A 20,856-nucleotide genomic window follows, 5' to 3' on the forward strand; every position below is an offset into this window, starting at 1 on the left:
TCTTAGACCATTCTTCTAGCTTATGCAGATCTTTTCATGTTTTCCACTTCCAGGTGTCCACTCTATTACAAATCTTAGTATCATCCGCAAAAAGGCAAACTTCTAACACTTTGGCAGTGTCGCAAATATATTGAACAGAATCAGCCCCAGCACTGATCCCTAAGGCACTCCACTACTCACCTTTCCCTCATCTGAGCGAATTCCATTAACCACCACCCTCTGGCGCCTGTCTGTCAACCAGTTCCTAATCCAGTTCACCACGTCGGGTCCTATCTTCAGCCTGTCGAGTTTATTTAAGAGCCTCCTGTGGGGAAACCGTGTCAAAAGCTTTGCTGAAATTTAAGTAGATTACTTCTATAGCACGTCCATGATTCAATTCTCCGGTCACCCAGTCAGAGAATTCAACGAGATTCGTTTGGCACGATTTACCTTTGGTCTCGGATCTTGCAACTTATTGGCTTCCTGGAAATTCACTATCCTTTCCTTCAGCATCGCTTCCATTACTTTTCCAGTAACCGAAGTGAGGCTTACCGGCCTGTAGTTTCCAGCTTCTTCCCTTTCACCACTTTTGTGAAGAGGGACCACCTCCGCCGTTCTCCAATCCCTCGGAACCTCTTCCGTCTCCAAGGATTTATTAAACAAGTCTTTAAGAGGACCCGCCAGAACCTCTCTGAGCTCCCTCAATATCCTGGGGTGGATCCCGTCCGGTCCCATGGCTTTGTCCACCTTTTAGATTTTCAAGTTGTTCATACACACTCTCTTCTGTGAACGGTGCTATATCCACTCCATTCTCCTATGTACTTTTGCCAGTCAATCGTGGTCCTTCTCCAGGATTTTCTTCTGTGAAAACAGAACAAAAGTATCTGTTTAGCAAATTTGCTTTTTCTTCATCTACATAGCGGTTCGCAGCATCTTTCAGTCTCACAATTCCCTTTTTAGTCTTCCTCCTTTCACTAATATACCTGAAGAAATTGTCACCCCTCCTTACATTTCTAGCCATTTGTTCTTCCGCTTGCGCTTTTGCCAGACGTCTCTCTCTCTTCCAAAAACACTTTCTTCACAGTGGGGTTTGTAATAAGGGGAGTGGGGAGACTGAAGGACTTGAGAGACAGTGGGGTTTTTAATAAAGGGAGTGAGGGGGACTGAAGGACTCTCAGGACAGTGGGCTCTGTAATATGGGGGGGGACTGGAGGGACAAGGGGCTATGATAGGGGGAGTGGGAGAGTGGGCTCTGATATTAACTGTCGTGGACAGGATGCTGGGTTCGATGGACCCTTGGTCTTTTCCCAGTGTGGCATTACTTAGCAGACAGACTAAAAGGTCATTCTACAAATCCAAATTTGGACCAAATTACAATGATTTACACAAACTATTCTAATCTGTTCATAATCTACTAGATGTTACGCTGGTCACCTCAACCAACTCTGAAACCCCATCAGCTAATGTTCTAGCCACTTACTTCAACCAAAAAATCATCAATTAAGATCCACCTCATCAACTCTTCTAATTACGAAACTTTCATGGATTACTTAGACCCAATTACCGATGAATATCCTGTTGATCGAATATGGACAAACTTCATCTCCCTTACAGTCACCCAAACGATCAACAGATTTACTAAATCACATTGTAAACTGGATGTTTGCCCTAGCCATCAAATAAAATCTGCTCCTCGACGTTTCTTAACCAATCTTACCACCTATTTAAACCATTTGTTCCAACATGATTACTTTCCTGTTGATAAAGGTAATATACTACTTACTCCAATCCCCAAAGATCAAAAGAAAAAATTAAATGACATAACTATCGTCCAGTTGCATCCATCCCTCTCGTAGTCAAATTAATGGAAAGCCTAGTAACTAAACAACTTAATGATTACTTAATGATTACTTGAGTAAATTCTCAGTATTACATGTATCCCAATCCGGATTTCGTGCCAATCACAGCACTGAAACAGTTCTTATAACACTTCTAACTAAATTCAAACAAATTATCACAACTGGCAATAACGTTCTACTCCTCCAATTTGACATGTCTAGTGCGTCTGACATGGTTAACCATAATGTTCTATTAAACATCCTTGAATACTTTGGACTAGGTGGAAACGTATTGAATTGGTTCTACAAATTCCTAACTGTAAGATCTTATCAAGTGATATCCCTCAAGGATTGCCGCTTTCACCAGTTCTTTTTCATTTAATGATGTTACCACTAGCCAGATTATTATCCAATCAAGGCCTAAATCCGTATATTTACGCTGACGACGTCACAATATACATTCCATTTAAGAGCAACTTATCAGAAATTACAGATAAAATTAATACCAGTTTCCAAATTATGAACTCATTGGCAGATGCCTTCCTTCTTAAACTCAACGCAGAAAAGACTCAATGTCTCATCTTATCATCGCAGTTTAACAAGACTAATTACGCCAATATAAACACACCATCCCACACTCTCCCTGTTACGAATAACTTGAAACTCCTGGGTGTTACTATTGATCGAAATCTCACCACCCTTGATTACCATATGAAGAATGTGAGAAAAATGTTTTTTGCAATGTGGAAGCTAAAAAGAGTGAAGCCTTTTTGCTAGTGCAATCATTAGTACTGAGCCACTTGGATTATTGTAACTCCATTTTCGCAGGATGGAAAGAAAAAACCATTAAGAAACTTCAGACTGCACAAAATACCACAGCTAGACTCATATTCGGAAAGGCGAAATATGAGAGCGCCAAACCCCTCAGAGTATTACTTTCAAGATTTGCACCTTAACCCATAAAATCATCCATGGAGAAGCTCCTACATGTCAGACCTAATTGACTTACTGGCACGAAACATCAAAAGTTCATCACGTACCTTCCTAAACCTCCACTACCCTAATTGTAGAGGACTCAAATACAAATCATTACACGCATCTACCTTCACATACCTCTGCACAGAAGCATGGAATAAACTACTGAATACTATAACATTCAAGGATCCCGCCATGTGCACTGCTGAGAGGAGGAAGAGGTGTTTCTCCCCCCTAGAGGCAAAGTAGCAGTGCCTCCTTCACCAGAGAAGCGCTCTTGGTACCCTTCTGCCTGTTAACATAAGCGACTGCTGTCGTATTGTCGGAGAAAACATGGACAGGCTGATTTTGAAGAACAAGAAACTTCTTGAGCACCAAATGAATCGCTCGGAGCTCAAGCCGGTTGATAGACCAGGAGGCGTCCACTCTGGAGCAAGTGCCCTGAACCGTCCACCCTAGGCAGTGTGCGTTATCACTACCACCCGTGTGGGTGTTCCCAGGGGCAGCCCCTTCTGCAGGTTTGCTGGGGTGAGTCACCATCGCATGGTCTACCGAGTCTGAGTCAACCAAGGAAGGCGACTTGGATAATCCTCCGAAAGAGGAGACCACTGGCTGAGGAGAGACCACCAAAGAGGTCGCATATAGCTCCTGGCCCATGGCACTACGTCCAACATGACCACCATGGACCCAAGCACTTGAACATAATCCCATGCTCTGGGAGCCGACATCTGCAGGATGCCCTTCAGCTGGGCTTGGAGATGCAGACTGTGATTCTCCAGGAGGGACACCGTCCCTTCCTGAGTGTTGAAAATCACTTCCAGGTATTCTAGTGACTGAGAAGACTGCAAATGGCATTTTTGGAAGTTGATCACCCAACCAAGTGACTGCAAGAGGCTGACAACCCTCTCCGTCACCTGGACACTTTCCACAAAGGACGGAGCCCAAATTAGCCAGCCATCCAAGTAGGGATGAGCCTGAATGCCCTCCTTCAGGAGAAAGGCTGCGAATACCACCATGATCTTGGAAAAGGTTCTGGGCACTATGGCCAGGCCAAATGGCATTGCCTGGAACTGGTAGTGTTGGCCCAACACCGCAAAGCGGAGAAATCTCTGGTGAGGGTGCCAGATGGGGGATATGCAGATAGGCCTCTTTTAGATCGAGAGAGGTTAAGAACTCCACCTACTGACGGAACACAAGGTTTTCATTTGAAAATGTCACACCTGCAAGGTCTTGTTCACATACTTGAGATCGAGTATGGGCTGGTGGAATCCGCCCTTTTTGTGCACTATATAATTAAATGGAGTAGCAGCCAAGGCCGTACTCTGATGGGCCTACGGGACAAACTGCCCACAAACTGAGTAACTCAGAGAACGTTTCCCAAACTGCTAACGCTTTGGCGGCTGCCTTGCAAGGCCAATCTACAAAGAAGTCCAGAATCAGACGTGCAAACTTGTGTTTGTAAGCGACCTGGATGACCTCCAAGACACATTCGTCTGAAGGTACCCTGGCCCACTCCCTCAAAAACTGGGACAGCTGTCCCCCGATGACTGGGGTATGGGCCAGGGCCCTATCATTGTGGGAGATTCGGTTGGGGGAGGAGAGCGAGGGACCTGACCCACCAGGTGTACCTTGGCAATCCCACTCAAGGAGACCATACTGGGAAAGGATAAGAGCCAGATCAATTCAGAGTGGCACAGGTATGACCCTCCACCTGCTAGATAGAATACTGCTGCACATAACCAGATATGCAAACCTCTGAAGTTCTCTCTATCTCCACCTGCTGTTAGAGGGACATAACCACAAGTCTCTGGATTTATCTGTGGGATGATATGGAAGTTCATTCAGGAATTGGGATACAAGATTTATCAGCTAATTTGGAGGATTCTATTGTCTGATGTATGGGATCTTGCTATGCTTTTGATCTCTTTGTGTTTGAGCAAGATCTTAGTGCTATGATGAGACTATTTTTCTGTAATTCAGAGTTTGTTTTATGGACAAAATGTATGGTTATCTGGGCATGGCCAAAAGCACACAAGAGAGAAGGAAATAGTTTTTGTTAATGAGGGTTGAAACCTGTGCTTTGGGTGCATATTTCCTATTAGCCTATCTATGCAAATGTATAATATGATATGTAATTTTTTGACTCACAACACTTGCGTGCTTTCCTTCATATGAAAAAGATCTCCAGTGGAATTTTAACATCTTAAAAGTTATGACCTATCGTGAATACTGCGGATATAATTCATTTTAGGGCCTTTTCTTATTATTACTACTACTACTACTACTATTTAGCATTTCTATAGCGCTACAAGGCATATGCAGCGCTGCACAAACATAGAAGAAAGACAGTCCCTACTCAAAGAGCTTACAATCTAATAGACAAAAAATAAATAAAGTAAGCAAATCAAATCAATTAATGTGAACGGGAAGGAAGAGAGGAGGGTAGGTGGAGGCGAGTGGTTACAAGTGGTTACGAGTCAAAAGCAATGTTAAAGAGGTGGGCTTTCAGTCTAGATTTAAAGGTGGCCAAGGATGGGGCAAGACGTAGGGGCTCAGGAAGTTTATTCCAGGCGTAGGGTGCAGCGAGACAGAAGGCGCGAAGTCTGGAGTTGGCAGTAGTGGAGAAGGGAACAGATAAGAAGGATTTATCCATGGAGCGGAGTGCATGGGAAGGGGTGTAGGGAAGGACGAGTGTGGAGATATACTGGGGAGCAGCAGAGTGAGTACATTTATAGGTTAGTAGAAGAAGTTTGAACAGGATGCGAAAACAGATAGGGAGCCAGTGAAGGGTCTTGAGGAGAGGGATAGTATGAGTAAAGCGACCCTGGCGGAAGATGAGATGGGCAGCAGAGTTTTGAACCGACTGGAGAGGGGAGAAGTGACTAAGTGGGAGGCCAGCAAGAAGCAGATTGCAGTAGTCTAAACGAGAGGTGACAAGGGTGTGGATGAGGGTTTTTGTAGAGTGCTCGGAAAGAAAGGGGCGGATTTTACGGATGTTGTAAAGAAAGAAACGACAGGTCTTGGCAATCTGCTGGATATGAGCAGAGAAGGAGAGAGAAGAGTCAAAGATGACCCCAAGGTTTCGAGCTGAGGAGACAGGGAGAATGAGAGAGCCATCAACAGAAATAGAAAACGGGGGGAGCGAGGAGGTGGGTTTGGGGGGAAAAATGAGAAGCTCGGTTTTGGTCATATTTAATTTCAGATGGCGTTGAGACATCCAGACAGCAATGTCAGACAAGCACGCTGAAACTTTGGTTTGGATGCAAGGTGAGATATCAGGGGTAGAAAGGTAGATTTGGGAGTCATCAGCATAGAGATGGTAGGAAAAGCCATGGGATGAGATTAATGAACCAAGGGAAGAAGTGTAGATAGAAAAGAGGAGGGGACCAAGAACAGAACCCTGAGGTACGCCGACAGGCAGAGGGATAGAAGTAGAAGAGGATCCACCAGAGTGAACACTAAAGGTGCGGAGGGAGAGGTAGGAAGAGAACCAGGAAAGGACAGAGCCCTGGAATCCAAGTGAGGACAGGGTATCGAGAAGTATGCTGTGATCGACAGTGTCAAAAGCAGCGGAAAGATCAAGAAGAATGAGGATAGAATATTGACCTCTGGATTTAGCCAGTAATAGGTCATTGGAGACTTTAGTAAGCGCAGTTTCGGTTGAGTGGAGAGGGCGAAAACCAGATTGTAGTGGGTCAAGAATAGCATGTGAGGAGAGAAAATCAAGGCAGTAGCGGTGAACAGCACGCTCAAGTAATTTGGAGAGAAAAGGAAGGAGGGAGATGGGTCGGTAATTAGAGGGACAAGTAGGGTCGAGTGAAGGCTTCTTAAAGAGAAGTGTGACCACAGCATGTTTAAAGGCAGCAGGGACAGTCGCAGTGGAAAGTGAGAGGTTGAAAATGTGACAGATAAAAGGAATAAGAGCAGGAGAGATGGCATTAAGAAGGTGGGTGGGAATGGGATCAGAGGAACAGGTGGTACATTTTGAGGAAGAAAGGAGAAGTGTAGTTTCCTCAATAGTAACTTCAGGAAAGGAGGAAAGGGAATGAGGGAGGAGAGAGAGGGGAACGGACTAGTGGAGGGAGAGGTGATGAGGTAGAGAAAGCAAGGTTTATCTTTTGAACCTTGTTGTGAAAGAATTCAGCAATTATTGTTTCATAGTTCTCCTTATAAAATGTGTCCATCTCCCCTCCTTTTAGTGTTCTACCTCAGAGTTAATTTTTGTTTCCTTTATATTTTTTCCTATGATAATTGTCTGTTTTTCCTTAACAAGTGTGTACTTGTATATTATTTCAATAATGAATAATAAAAAAAAATTTCAAACACACACAAAATTGTAGATATCCAAACAAGTCTGTAACATAACATATAAGTTTAAAGAACATTCACAGCCCAATTACTGTTCAAGAATGGGGAGTTGATGTCTCCAGCCAGTACCACAGTTAGATTTATTATGAATTGGAATTACTCAACTGAAATGTTTTGACCGTGGCAGACTTGTTTGCTCTCTTTTTAGAGCTGGAATCCTAATTTCCATTGAGTTATATGTGTATCTCATATGTAACTCCCAACAAGCATAACGCATTCGGGGCTTTCTAAAGCTGCCCGTTTTTTTTTAATGCCCCCACCCCCTTGATTACCTCCACAGCTGGGCTCAGGTTCTGGATTTTTTTCAGCTTCCTTGGCACAGTCTTAAAGTCCTTGCCTTCGCCAGCATGGCCAGGCTCTGCAGATGCTTAAGCCAAGTCATGCAGGGGCTCTGGATTTTTTTCAGCTTCCTCGGCACAGCCTCAAAGTCCTTGTCTTCCCCTGCATGGTCAGGCTCTGCAGATGCTTGAGCCGAGATGTGGACTTAAAACCGCAAGACTTCCTCAACTTCTTGCACGACTCGACTCAAGCATCTACACATTCTGCAGAGCCCTGTCCTGCAGGGGAAGACAATGACTTTGAGGCTGTGCTGAGGAAACTGAAAAAATCTGGAGCCTGAGCCCAGCTGAAAGGTAAACAGGAGGGGGGAGGAGGAGGACAGAAACTGGGGCGTGATCAGTGAGAGCTTTCTCAATGGAATAAGCTGCTCTTTTCTGGGGAAGAGCCTAGTCTTTAATGTTAGATGTGCTGCCCTAAAAACTCTGGAATGATTGGATCACTCATATAGTATGGCTACTATTATTTCAGAGTGTGATTAGTTGATTGATTATTAGAGGAGATTTAATCAATTTGTTACCCTTCCCATGGAGTGAGGAATGGGTTCATTTTTGGGGCTCTGGTATGATTAATTTGCTTAACTCAGTGATTTGAAGATGTGTCACAATTGATATATGGTTTGTTGGTTTAATTTGTAATTTTATTGTTCATTACATATGTTTTCATTTTGATGACACTGCTATATATTTTTGTAAGTGTTTTTATTGAATGGACAATTTTTGTTTGAAACTATTTTTTATTGGCCAAAATGCATGCCGATTAAGTGTGATTAATCATGTGATTAATAGTGATTGAAATTTTTTATCGTTACCTACCCCATGACTTTTTTTTTAGCTCCATAAAATTAGTCTTATTAATAGGGAGTTGATATATTTTGTTTCCCCAGAAGAATTCACTTTGCATTTTGGAGTGTGCTTTAGTTGGGAGTTTGTATGAAAATCCAGCTGTAGCAGCTGAGGCCTGCTGTTCTTGATCAACTTCTTCCAGTATGAAGAACAAAGCATTAATCTGTTTGTTTTTCCCCAAATAGGAGGACCAATCAGAGTTACCTTTCCAATGTCATTAACATTAGAAGAAATTATGCTGAAAAATCCTTTTGTGACAAAGGGTGGCCGCTATAAACCCCCAGACTGTGAGTCCATTCACAAAACTGCAGTGATTATACCTCATAGGAACCGAGAGCAACACCTGAAGTATCTTTTATACTACCTGCATCCTTTCCTACAGCGCCAGCAGCTCAACTATGGAATATACATCATCCAACAGGTATGGCATCATTTACCAAATACATCATTCAAATAAGTTGTATATCTGATATCTAAAAATATGAAATATATTGATAGATAAGGACCAGTTGTCTGCCTATTCAATCTGTGGTCTTCCTTCTCATGTCTTTATGATGCATTTTTAAATTCTGTCTTCCAGTGAAAGCCTCTTCCCGGTGTCCACTAGCACCTCATTGAAAGAGTATTTTAATTTATTACTTTTGAGGCTGCCTCCTATAAGCTTCATTATTGTTTAATATTGTCCACAGAAGGAGCAAGTCCAATGCATGGATAATAAGCTACGTAGGCAAACCTTCAGCCCTGCACATTCCCACCCCCCAAATTAACTTTTAGGCCCTTTGCCCCACTCCATTTCCTCCTCAAACAGTCATGATCACACTAATATTATTCCTTCCAGAATAATCAGGGTAAATGGGCTATTTGAAAACTGACCAGCCTCCTTTTTCTTTATAGCCTGCATTATCCAAAAAAATATAAATGAGTTACAAAAAATATGTATATAAAATAATCAAATTAAAACAAGTATAAATAACATATAACAAAATGGCATAGAATCCAAATTTATACAGTGACATATTGAGCTCATGTCAATCAAATTTTATTAAAGTTACCTCCTGGGTTTTTTTTTTCTTTTTTTAACTTTGTGTAGTTGTCAGGAACCTATTGTTTTAACTCAGACTTCAGCTGATCTTTGGTACCCTGCAAATGTTGCTATCCTAGGTGATTGTCTAGTCCTGTCAGCTCTGAGAAGGAGAATCTTAACTTGTGGTACCTTATTGAAGGCTGCTAAATATTTGAATGTTTGTCATGGTTCCCTTTCACTTTTTTAAAAGTCTCTTTTTAAGGTTTATAGTGCAAGCAGTGCACACTTTTGGTGGCCATTCTTAACAATGCCCTTTCATTAGTTTGATCTCCTATGGTTTCCAGTATTTCCTTTTTGTATAGTAAGATGCTCATTTTGATAAAAATTACCTACGCTTGACATATCAAATAATTCTGTTTCCACCTTAAGCCAAGCCCCAGAGAGCAATAAATTAAAAAGTATTTCTGTAACCAGCAATTAAAACATCTTGTAGTTTATATAACACTAGTAAAAAAGGCCTGTTTCTGACACAAATGAAACGGGCACTAGCAAGGTTTTCCTCGGAGTGTGTATGTTTGGGAGAGTGTATGTGAGAGTGACTGTGTGAGAGTCAGAGTGAAAGTGTGAGTGTGTGTGTGTGAGAGAGAGAGTGAGTCTGGGTGTGAGTGTGTTTGTGAGAGAGTGTGTGTGTGAGAATGAGAGTGTGTGCAAGTGTGTATGTGAGACACAGTGTGAGAGAGAGTGTGTGTGTGTGTGCGCGAGAGAGAGAGTGTGTGTGAGACACAGATTCTCTGTGAGAGTGAGTGTATGAGACCAAGCGAGTGTGTGAGTGACTGTGTGGCACATAGAGAGTGAATGTGATACAGTGTGAGACAGAGTGTGTGAGAGTGAGAGTCAGAAAGACATTGTATATGAGAGAGAGAGTGTGAGCCTTGCCCTCCCAATCTATGCCCATCTGTCCCCTGCCCCCTCCATTCATCCTTTTCCAGCAATTCCCTTCTCTCCCTGAGCCCTGCCCTCCCAATCCATGCCCATCCATGCTCCTCTGTCACCTGCCCCCTCCATTCATCCCTATCCAGCAATTCCCCTCTCTCCCTGAGCCCTGTCCTGCAATTCATATCCATCCATGCCCATCTGTCCCCTCCATTCATCCCTATCCAGCAATTCCCCTCTCTCCCTGAGCCCTGCCCTCCCAATCCATGCCCATCCATGCTCCTCTGTCCCCTGCCCCCTCCATTCATCCCTTTCCAGCAACTCCCCTCTCTCCCTGAGCCCTGCCCTCCCAATCCATGCCCATCCATGCTCCTCTGTCCCCTGCCCCCTCCATTCATCCCTTTCCAGCAATTCCCCTCTCTCCCTGAGCCCTGCCATCCCAATCCATGCCCATCCATGCTCCTCTGTCCCCTGCCCCCTCCATTCATCCTTTTCCACCAATTCCCCTCTCTTCCTTCCATGACCCCCCCCTCGCATCCATGCTCCTCTCTCTCCCATGTCCCAGCCTGGCCCGCCCTCTTCCCCCCCCCCCTTCGCATCCATGCCCCCTCCTTCGCATCCATGCTGTCGTTTCTCCCCTGCCCTCCCGCTCCCATTGTTCAACTTTACTGCCCACCCTCTTCTCTCCCCCCAAATTCTTTTTTTTTTTTTTTCTTTTTAAATTTACCTCGGTGGCGGTTCTGGCAGCGCAGCGTCAGGGAAGGAGGCGGCGCTCCCGACGTCTAGCCTTCCCTTCGCTGTGTTCCGCCTTCTTCTGACGTCATCCTTGACGTCAGAAGAAGGCGGAACACAGCGAAGGGAAGGCTAGAGACGTCGGGAGCGCCGCCTCCTTCCCTGACGCTGCGCTTTGTTTGTTTTTTTTTCCGCCCTCGACGTCATGACGTTTGCCCTCGACGTCATGACGTTTGACGCGAGGGCGGGGCAGAGATGGCTGGCTGGCTTCACACCATGAATCCACGAACCCTACAGCCAGGGAGTGTTTGAGTGACTTCAGAACGTTGTCTTCAGAACGTTCACGGTGCGTTTTATTATATTAGATGAATTCCAGTCCTGGGGGAATCTCAGAAGTAACAAGTGACAATTTTAAAGAAATTCTTAAGAGAACATCTAAACCACTTCCCTCTTAACCAGTATGTGTAGTGAAGTATTTGTGGTTGTCTCTCTCACATACACACCTACCTGCCCTCAGCCAGTCATGTGGAGTGTCGAAAATTGCAGCTTGGGACGTTTATTGAGAGAAAAATGTCCATCTGCCACTTTATGACTTTTTAAAAACTTTTTTTGTTTGTTTGTTTTGAAAATGAGACCCATCATGTATATTCATCTCTCCTTTCTTAGGCTGGGAATTTCACCTTTAACAGAGCCAAGCTGTTGAATATAGGTTTTAAGGAAGCCATGAAAGATGACGACTGGGATTGCATGTTCTTTCATGATGTGGACTTAATTCCTGAGGATGATAGGAATCTGTACACATGTGACAGGTTTCCCAAGCATGTTTCTATCGCCATGGATAAATTTGGGTACAAGTATGTGTCTTTACTTATTACTCTCTTGTGATACCTATACTGGACGTTCCTGTTCCAATTTGGTTTCTCAGTTTATAGGTTTGGTTACTTGAGGCAGCGTCCTAGTGAATCTAAAAGTGTTCTGAGCACTGGCGTATTAGATGTGCTTTTGGTTAGTGCAGTGGACTTTGATCCTGGGGAACTGAGTTTGATTGCCACTGCAGCTCCTTGTGACTCTAGGCAAGTCACTTAACCCTCCATTGCCCCTGGTACAAAATTAGTATATGTAAACTGCTTTGAATGTAGTTGCAAAAACCTCAGAAAGGCAGTATATCAAGTCCCATTTCCCTTTTACATTTCTTCTCTGGTGTATTTCTCTAGTGTAGTTTGCTTTTGTTTGCTTATTCATCATTCTGAGGTAACACTAAGCCAGCTCCCAGCACAGTATTAGTGGCTATTCTTGCCTATGAGCCTGGACATATCGTGTTATAAACCTTGAAATATTTTCCATGGATGTAGAAACCAGGAGTTGAGACATATTGGCCCTTCAGTGGAGATGACAGGTTGAGAGTGCTTTTAATTTCTTGGTATACCATATTACCGTTACACTTTTTATATTTTGTTTTTTGGTTGCTTTTTTCCCCACGGCATGAGAAATGCAAGAGCAATACACAGAATTAGGTAGTAGAGACAATTAAACCTAGCTACAACCAAAGCAATGAAAAAAGTAGAAAAAAAATCAAGATGAATTTATCACTGTGGAGTGTTGTCCTGCATAAGGTCTGACCTGTGCAGGACCGCCTCTCATGAGCTTTGCAAATGATCGTGGACAATTTCCATCCCCTTGGAAGAAAGCAGTAATCTATCCTATCCTGAAAAAAACTTCTTTTGATCAGTCACTCCCAGGAAATTATTGGCTAGTGCCCAACCTTTGTTTCCTTTCTAAGCCTCCAACTTTTGTTTTCTTTCAGCAACTTCTTACTCATGTTGAACTGCGAGTCAGCAACTTCTTACTCATGTTGAACTGCGAGGAGGATGGGCAGGTTAGGGGCATGCCTAGCACTTGCTTGTACTGTTCTAGAATACAGTTAAGTGCAAGCATTTGATCCATCACTCCCAGGAAACTATTGGCTAGTATCCAACCTTTGTTTTCTTTCCAAGCCTCCAACTTTTGTTTTCTTTCAGCATCGTTTTACTCATGTTGAACTGCAAGGAAGGCATAGACCTGGGAGGAGGATGTGCAGGTTTAGGGACATGCCCAGCACTTGCACGTACTGTTCTAGAATACAGTTAAGTGCAAGCATTTACACCAGTTAGGTGCTTAACTTTGGACTTAGCTTGTATTCTACATGGTGTCTGGAAAAAACGGTTCTGCAACATTTTTCTAAATAACTCTAAAACAAGTGTACTTTTATTTTAATTATTACTATTGTTGACAGGTGTTACTGCAAGATGCTATAAAAACTGGATAATCCCTGTTTTCAAAATGACATTCAAGAAGTGACCATTAAGATCCATTTTAACAAAATGGCATTTAACGAAGACAATAAAGTTGTGAGGGTCAGCTACTGTGACCCTCATGACCCGAAGTTAGATTCTGTGAATGATTGTTTGGTCACCATTGCTGGATGGTTGGACAGGCATAGCTTGATACTGAACATAGTTAAATCAAGAGCCTGTTGGTTTAAAGGGCATTTGACTAGACCATCGATGATACCTAACTTCTTAGAGGGTCATGTGGCTCTGTGTGATTCAATCCGTTATCTGGGGGTGGTTTTGGATACTCGGTTAAGATTTTAACAGCAGGTATCACGAGTGGTATGATCAGGATTTTATGCTTTATGTGGGCTGTGACTGGTTCGCCCATATTTTGATAATGCGACCTTGCACCTGTTCTTACACTCTAGTTATTTCAAAATTGGACTACAGTAATGTAGTTTATTTGGGGATTGCTCGCTAACTCCTTAAAAGATTACATGCTGGTATTAGGCTATTAGGAGGAATAGGGTGGAGAGAACATGTTACACCTCTATATGTTCACTATCATTGACTCCAGTGGAGTATAGGTCTTTAAATAAGATCTTGACATTGACCCATTAGGTGTTGTGTGGTCGGACTCCTGCTTATTTGGTCCCTTTGATACAGTTTTTCACAATGGACATTACAGTCTGCAGAATCCACTTTCTCCGAGGACAAGCAGGCTGCTTGTTCTCACTGATGGGTGACGTCCACGGCAGCCCCTCCAATCGGAACACTTCCTAGCAGAGTCCTTTGCTAGTCCTCGCGCGCCGATGCGCACAACGCATGCGCGGCCGTCTTCCCGCCCCAACCGGCTCGTGCCGGCCAGTCTTCTTTTGTCCGCGCTCGGTACGGTCGTGTTTCGCCGTTCGCGCCCCAAAGTTGACCTCGCGCGTCGTTTATCGACTTCGTTCTAAAAAAAAAAAAAAAAAAGGTGTCGGAAGGAGACCTTTATGGTTTTCTCCCTTCCCGTACTTCTAGTTTTGCCCCGGTAAGTTTTCTTTCGTCGTCGGGGTAGGCCCTTTTAGGCCTCGGTCGAAGTTTTTCTTCCCCCTATTTTTGTGGTGCCATTTCGAGTTTTGATCTCGCCGGTGCGATTTTTCCGCCATGACATCGAAGTCTTCCAGCGGCTTCAAGAAGTGCACCCAGTGCGCCCGGGTAATCTCGCTCACTGACAGGCACGCGTCGTGTCTTCAGTGTCTGGGGGCTGGGCACCGCCCTCAGGCCTGTAGTCTGTGTTCTCTTTTACAAAAGCGGACCCAGGTAGCGAGATTAGCCCAGTGGAACGTTTTGTTCTCGGGCTCTTCGTCGGCATCGGGACTATCGACTGCTTCGACGTCGTCGGCGCCCGGACCTTCATCCTCGCCCCCGATTGCATCGAGGCATCGACCCTCTGCATCGGAGCGACATCGGAGGGCTGCGTCGGCGTCGGTGGTATCGAGACCTCCTCGTCTGCTGATGTCGTCGGACGGTGGTGCTTCGTCTGGAGTGCAGGTGAGAGCTGTCCATTCCCCTGCTGGTGGCGGTGAGCCTTCGGGTGGGTCTCCCCCTACCCTGAGGGCTCCTGCGGTACAGCCCCCCCGAGACCGACCTTCTTCGGCCTCGGCCCCGAGGAAGAGACGGCTGGATTCTACATCCTCCTCGTCGGTGCCGGGAAGCTCCGGTGACGTGCTTCGTTCCAAAAAATCGAAGAAGCATCGTCACCGGTCCCCTTCCCGTGTCGGCACCGAGAGCTCTGGGTCGCCGAGGGAGTCGGCACCCAGTAAGCATTGGCACCGAGAGGACCGCTCGCCCTCTGTTCAAGAGGTGTCGATGCGCTCCCCTTTGGACAGCCCGGAACAGCCTCCACGCCCGGAACAGGTTCTGATATCGACTCCTGCATCGGCTTCCATGTCTTTTTCCACAGCCGCTCTGCACGAGAGCCGAGATCCTGGGAGAGCTGTTGCGACCTACCCCTCCGGTACCGGGGGTGCTTGCGCCTCCGGTACCGTCGAGCGAGGCGCCGGCTGGCCCATTGTCCGGGGTGAGGTCTCCGACATCGGTGCCGCTTGCGGTACCGAGTGCGGTAGCCTCCCAGGAAGGCTCCCCGACCACGTCGGCGGAGGGAGCTTCGCCGGTGCGGGCGAGGGAGTCTACCGCTCGACGCTCCCACCGTGGCCGTGGTTCCACGGAGTCGAGCCGGGCACGGTTGCAGACACAGGTCCGTAAACTTGTGTCTGACACCGATGGTGAGGCCTCGTGGGAAGAGGAAGAGGACATCAGATATTTCTCTGACGAGGAGTCTGAGGGTCTTCCTTCTGATCCCACTCCCTCTCCTGAAAGGCAGCTTTCTCCTCCTGAGAGCCTGTCTTTCGCTTCCTTTGTCCGGGAGATGTCTACGGCCATCCCCTTCCCGGTGGTTGTGGAGGACGAGCCCAGGGCTGAAATGTTTGCGCTCCTGGACTATCCTTCTCCACCTAAGGAAGCGTCCACAGTACCCATGCATCATGTCCTCAAAAAGACATTGCTGGCGAACTGGACCAAGCCTTTAAGTAATCCCCACATTCCCAAGAAGATCGAGTCCCAGTACCGGATCCATGGGGACCCAGAGCTGATGCGCACCCAGTTGCCTCATGACTCTGGAGTTGTGGATTTGGCCCTAAAGAAGGCCAAGAGTTCTAGGGAGCATGCTTCGGCGCCTCCGGGCAAGGACTCTAGAACCTTGGACTCCTTTGGGAGGAAGGCCTACCATTCTTCTATGCTCGTGGCCAAGATTCAGTCCTACCAGCTCTACACGAGCATACACATGCGGAACAATGTGCGGCAGTTGGCGGGCTTGGTGGACAAGCTCCCCCCTGAGCAAGCCAAGCCATTTCAGGAGGTGGTCAGGCAGCTGAAGGCGTGCAGAAAATTCCTGGCCAGAGGGGTGTATGACACCTTTGATGTTGCGTCCAGGGCCGCTGCTCAAGGTGTGGTGATGCGCAGACTCTCATGGCTGCGTGCCTCCGACCTGGAGAATAGAATCCAGCAGCGGATTGCGGACTCGCCTTGCCGTGCGGATAATATTTTTGGAGAGAAAGTCGAGCAGGTGGTAGAGCAGCTCCACCAGCGGGACACCGCATTCGACAAGTTCTCCCGCCAGCAGCCTTCAGCCTCTACCTCTACAGGTAGAAGATTTTTTGGGGGAAGGAAGACTGTTCCCTACTCTTCTGGCAAGCGTAGGTACAATCCTCCTTCTCGACAGCCTGCGGCCCAGGCTAAGCCCCAGCGCGCTCGCTCTCGTCAGCAGTGTGCGCCCCAGCAAGGCCCCTCGGCTCCCCAGCAAAAGCAAGGGGCGAGCTTTTGACTGGCTCCAGCAGAGCATAGCCGACATCCAAGTGTCAGTGCCGGGCGACCTGCCAGTCGGAGGGAGGTTGAAAGCTTTTCACCTAAGGTGGCCTCTCATAACCTCCGATCAGTGGGTTCTCCAAATAGTCCGGCAAGGATACACCCTCAATTTGGCTTCCAAACCTCCAAATTGTCCACCGGGAGCTCAGTCTTACAGCTTCCAACACAAGCAGGTACTTGCAGAGGAACTCTCCGCCCTTCTCAGCGCCAATGCGGTCGAGCCCGTGCCATCCGGGCAAGAAGGGCTGGGATTCTATTCCAGGTACTTCCTTGTGGAAAAGAAAACAGGGGGGATGCGTCCCATCCTAGACCTAAGGGCCCTGAACAAATATCTGGTCGATTTCAGCTGGGCACACGTCACTTCCAGAACTGTGTGCTACCCTTTGGGCTCGCCTCTGCGCCCAGAGTGTTCACGAAGTGCTTGGCTGTAGTAGCAGCAGCACTTAGCAGACTGTGGGGGTACACGTGTTCCCATATCTCGACGATTGGCTGGTGAAGAACACATCCGAGGCAGGAGCCCTGCAGTCCATGCAGATGACTATTCGCCTCCTGGAGCTACTGGGGTTTGTGATAAATTATCCAAAGTCCCATCTTCTCCCAGTGCAGAAACTCGAATTCATAGGAGCTCTGCTGGATTCTCGAACGGCTCGCGCCTATCTCCCAGAGACGAGAGCCAACAACTTGTTGTCCCTCGTCTCGCGGGTGCGAGCGTCCCAGCAGATCACAGCTCGGCAGATGTTGAGATTGCTGGGCCACATGGCCTCCACAGTTCATGTGACTCCCATGGCCCGCCTTCACATGAGATCTGCCCAATGGACCCTAGCTTCCCAGTGGTTTCAGGCTGCTGGGGATCTAGAAGACGTGATCCACCTGTCCACGAGTTTTCTCAAATCCCTGTATTGGTGGACGATTTGGTCCAATTTGACTCTGGGACGTCCTTTCCAAATTTCTCAGCCACAAAAAGTGCTGACTACGGATGCGTCTCTCCTGGGGTGGGGGGCTCATGTCGATGGGCTTCACACCCAAGGAAGCTGGTCCCTCCAGGAACGCGATCTGCAGATCAATCTTCTGGAGTTACGAGCGGTCTGGAACGCTCTGAAGGCTTTCAGAGATCGGCTGTCCCACCAAATTATCCAAATTCAGACAGACAACCAGGTTGCCATGTATTACATCAACAAGCAGGGGGGCACCGGATCTCGCCCCCTGTGTCAGGAAGCCGTCAGCATGTGGCTGTGGGCTCACCGTCACGGCATGGTGCTCCAAGCCACATATCTGGCAGGCGTAAACAACAGTCTGGCCGACAGGTTGAGCAGGATTATGCAACCTCACGAGTGGTCGCTCAATTCCCGTGTAGTGCGACAGATCTTCCAGGTGTGGGCCACCCCCTTGGTAGATCTCTTCGCATCTCGAGCCAACCACAAAGTCCCTCAGTTCTGTTCCAGGCTTCAGGCCCAAGGCAGACTGGCATCGGATGCCTTCCTCCTGGACTGGGGGGAGGGTCTGCTGTATGCTTATCCTCCCATACCTCTGGTGGGGAAGACTTTGTTGAAACTCAAGCAAGACCGAGGCACCATGATTCTGATTGCTCCTTTTTGGCCGCGTCAGATCTGGTTCCCTCTTCTTCTGGAGTTGTCCTCCGAAGAACCGTGGAGATTGGAGTGCTTTCTGTGGAGGAGGTTTGCCGTCTGGTGTGACAGCAAGGCCCTAGATCCTCGCTCTTGTCCTACACAGACCCTGCTTGAATACCTTCTGCACTTGTCTGAGTCTGGTCTCAAGACCAACTCTGTAAGGGTTCACCTTAGTGCAATCAGTGCATACCATTACCGTGTGGAAGGTAAGCCGATCTCAGGACAGCCTTTAGTTGTTCGCTTCATGAGAGGTTTGCTTTTGTCAAAGCCCCCTGTCAAGCCTCCTACAGTGTCATGGGATCTCAATGTCGTTCTCACCCAGCTGATGAAACCTCCTTTTGAGCCACTGAATTCCTGCCATCTGAAGTACTTGACCTGGAAGGTCATTTTCTTGGTGGCAGTTACTTCAGCTCGTAGAGTCAGTGAGCTTCAGGCCCTGGTAGCCCAGGCCCCTTACACCAAATTTCATCATAACTGAGTAGTCCTTCGCACTCACCCTAAGTTCTTGCCAAAGGTTGTGTCGGAGTTCCATCTGAACCAGTCAATTGTCTTGCCAACATTCTTTCCCCGTCCTCATTCCTGCCCTGCTGAACATCAGCTGCACACATTGGACTGCAAGAGATCATTGGCCTTCTATCTGGAGCGGACACAGCCCAACAGACAGTCCGCCCAATTGTTTGTTTCTTTTGATCCCAACAGGAGGGGAGTGGCTGTGGGAAAACGCACCATATCCAATTGGCTAGCAGATTGCATTTCCTTCACTTACGCCCAGGCTGGGCTGGCTCTTGAGGGTCATGTCACGGCTCATAATGTTAGAGCCATGGCAGCGTCGGTAGCCCACTTGAAGTCAGCCACTATTTTTTTTTTTTTTTTTTTAATTTTTTTATTTATAAATTTTAAATTTACATTTATGCAAATACATAAATCGTAGAACTTACATGAACAAAAAATCATTAAAGTAATAATTCAAGCTATATTTATATAAATTCGAAGTCAGCCACTATTGAAGAGATTTGCAAAGCTGCGACGTGGTCTTCTGTCCACACATTCACATCTCATTACTGCCTGCAGCAGGATACCCGACGCGACAGTCGGTTCGGGCAGTCAGTGCTTCAGAATCTGTTTGGGGTTTAGAATCCAACTCCACCCCCCTAGGCCCATGTTTGTTCTGTTCCAGGCTGCACTCTCAGTTAGTTGGTAAATTTTTTAGGTCAATCTCAGTTATGTCCTCGCCGTTGCGAGGCCCAATTGACCATGGTTGTTGTTTTGAGTGAGCCTGGGGGCTAGGGATACCCCATCAGTGAGAACAAGCAGCCTGCTTGTCCTCGGAGAAAGCGAATGCTACATACCTGTAGAAGGTATTCTCCGAGGACAGCAGGCTGATTGTTCTCACAAACCCGCCCGCCTCCCCTTTGGAGTTGTGTCTTCCCTTCTCTTTGTTTTGCTACATATGAGACTGGCCGGCACAAGCCGGTTTGGGTGGGAAGACGGCCGCTCATGCGCATCGGCGCGCGAGGAGTAGCAAAGGACTTTGCTAGGAAGTGTTCCGATTGGAGGGGCTGCCGTGGACGTCACCCATGAGTGAGAACAATCAGCCTGCTGTCCTCGGAGAATACCTTCTACAAGTATGTAGCATTCGCTTTATTGGCTGTTCCTAGTATGCAGCAAGCACGTCTCTCAATGTGAGGCGGTGCTTATTTTTGGTGTGCTCCTTACCTATCGAATCAATTACCACATTTTCAGATTGAGACCTCTTTGAGTCACTTTTTAAACTGAAAATGAAATCTTACTTTTTTTCATCAAGCCTTTGGATTTTGTGGTGAACATGGGCTCTGTTATGAAAGACTTGAAGAGTATGTAAAGGTTGGTTAGAGTGGAAGTACAATGGATTGAGAAATGCATGTCTGTCCTGGTTGAGTGGTGTGATAGCTTTTCTTTCCATTTTTGACATTCTTTTCTGTTTAATTTTTGATTGTAAACCACTCTGCCCTTTTTTGAAGAGTTTATATCAAATGTTACAAACTATTAAACTATTAAATTTTTGTGATAAAGTAAAGCATACAGCACAAAACGTTTGCTAAGAAAGTTTACTAATAAAAGTTGGACTAATGTATTTTCAAATGTTACACTAATTCAGGATACAAACTGTGCAGAGTCGCCATCCCCCAGCTAAATGAATCAGAATCTCTTTTAATCCAGCTAAAAGAGGAGAAACCAATCTGTCTGCTCTTGGTGTACCGATCACCTCGTAACAACACATTATTGATTCAGGAACACGACCTGATTATACAAGTGACCCTGAATTATCCTAGGATTGGTGATCATTGGAGATTTCAATCTACACATTGAAATCCCAGATACCATCACAGCTGTCTTGGACACGATGGTAGCACTAGGATTCACACAGGTGATCTATTCGCCAACCCATGAAAAAGGTCACATACTACATATTCTACAAAGGGGTTGATATCCCAGAATACT

At 46.4% G+C, this 20,856-nt stretch overlaps 1 protein-coding gene across 2 annotated transcripts in view; it reads left to right on the top strand.

The window, feature by feature from the left end:
- The window catches only part of LOC115475544 (beta-1,4-galactosyltransferase 3-like), a 298,706-nt gene that overhangs the window by 91,951 nt on the left and 185,899 nt on the right, over window positions 1-20,856 (top strand). For both annotated transcript variants that reach the window (XM_030211340.1, XM_030211339.1), the window contains exons 4-5: window positions 8,527-8,762; window positions 11,697-11,884. In XM_030211340.1, coding sequence (XP_030067200.1) covers window positions 8,527-8,762; window positions 11,697-11,884 — 424 coding nt within the window. The remainder of the gene's footprint in view (window positions 1-8,526; window positions 8,763-11,696; window positions 11,885-20,856) is intronic.

Source organism: Microcaecilia unicolor, chromosome 8, assembly GCF_901765095.1.
Source record: "Microcaecilia unicolor chromosome 8, aMicUni1.1, whole genome shotgun sequence".
NCBI lineage: Eukaryota > Metazoa > Chordata > Amphibia > Gymnophiona > Siphonopidae > Microcaecilia > Microcaecilia unicolor.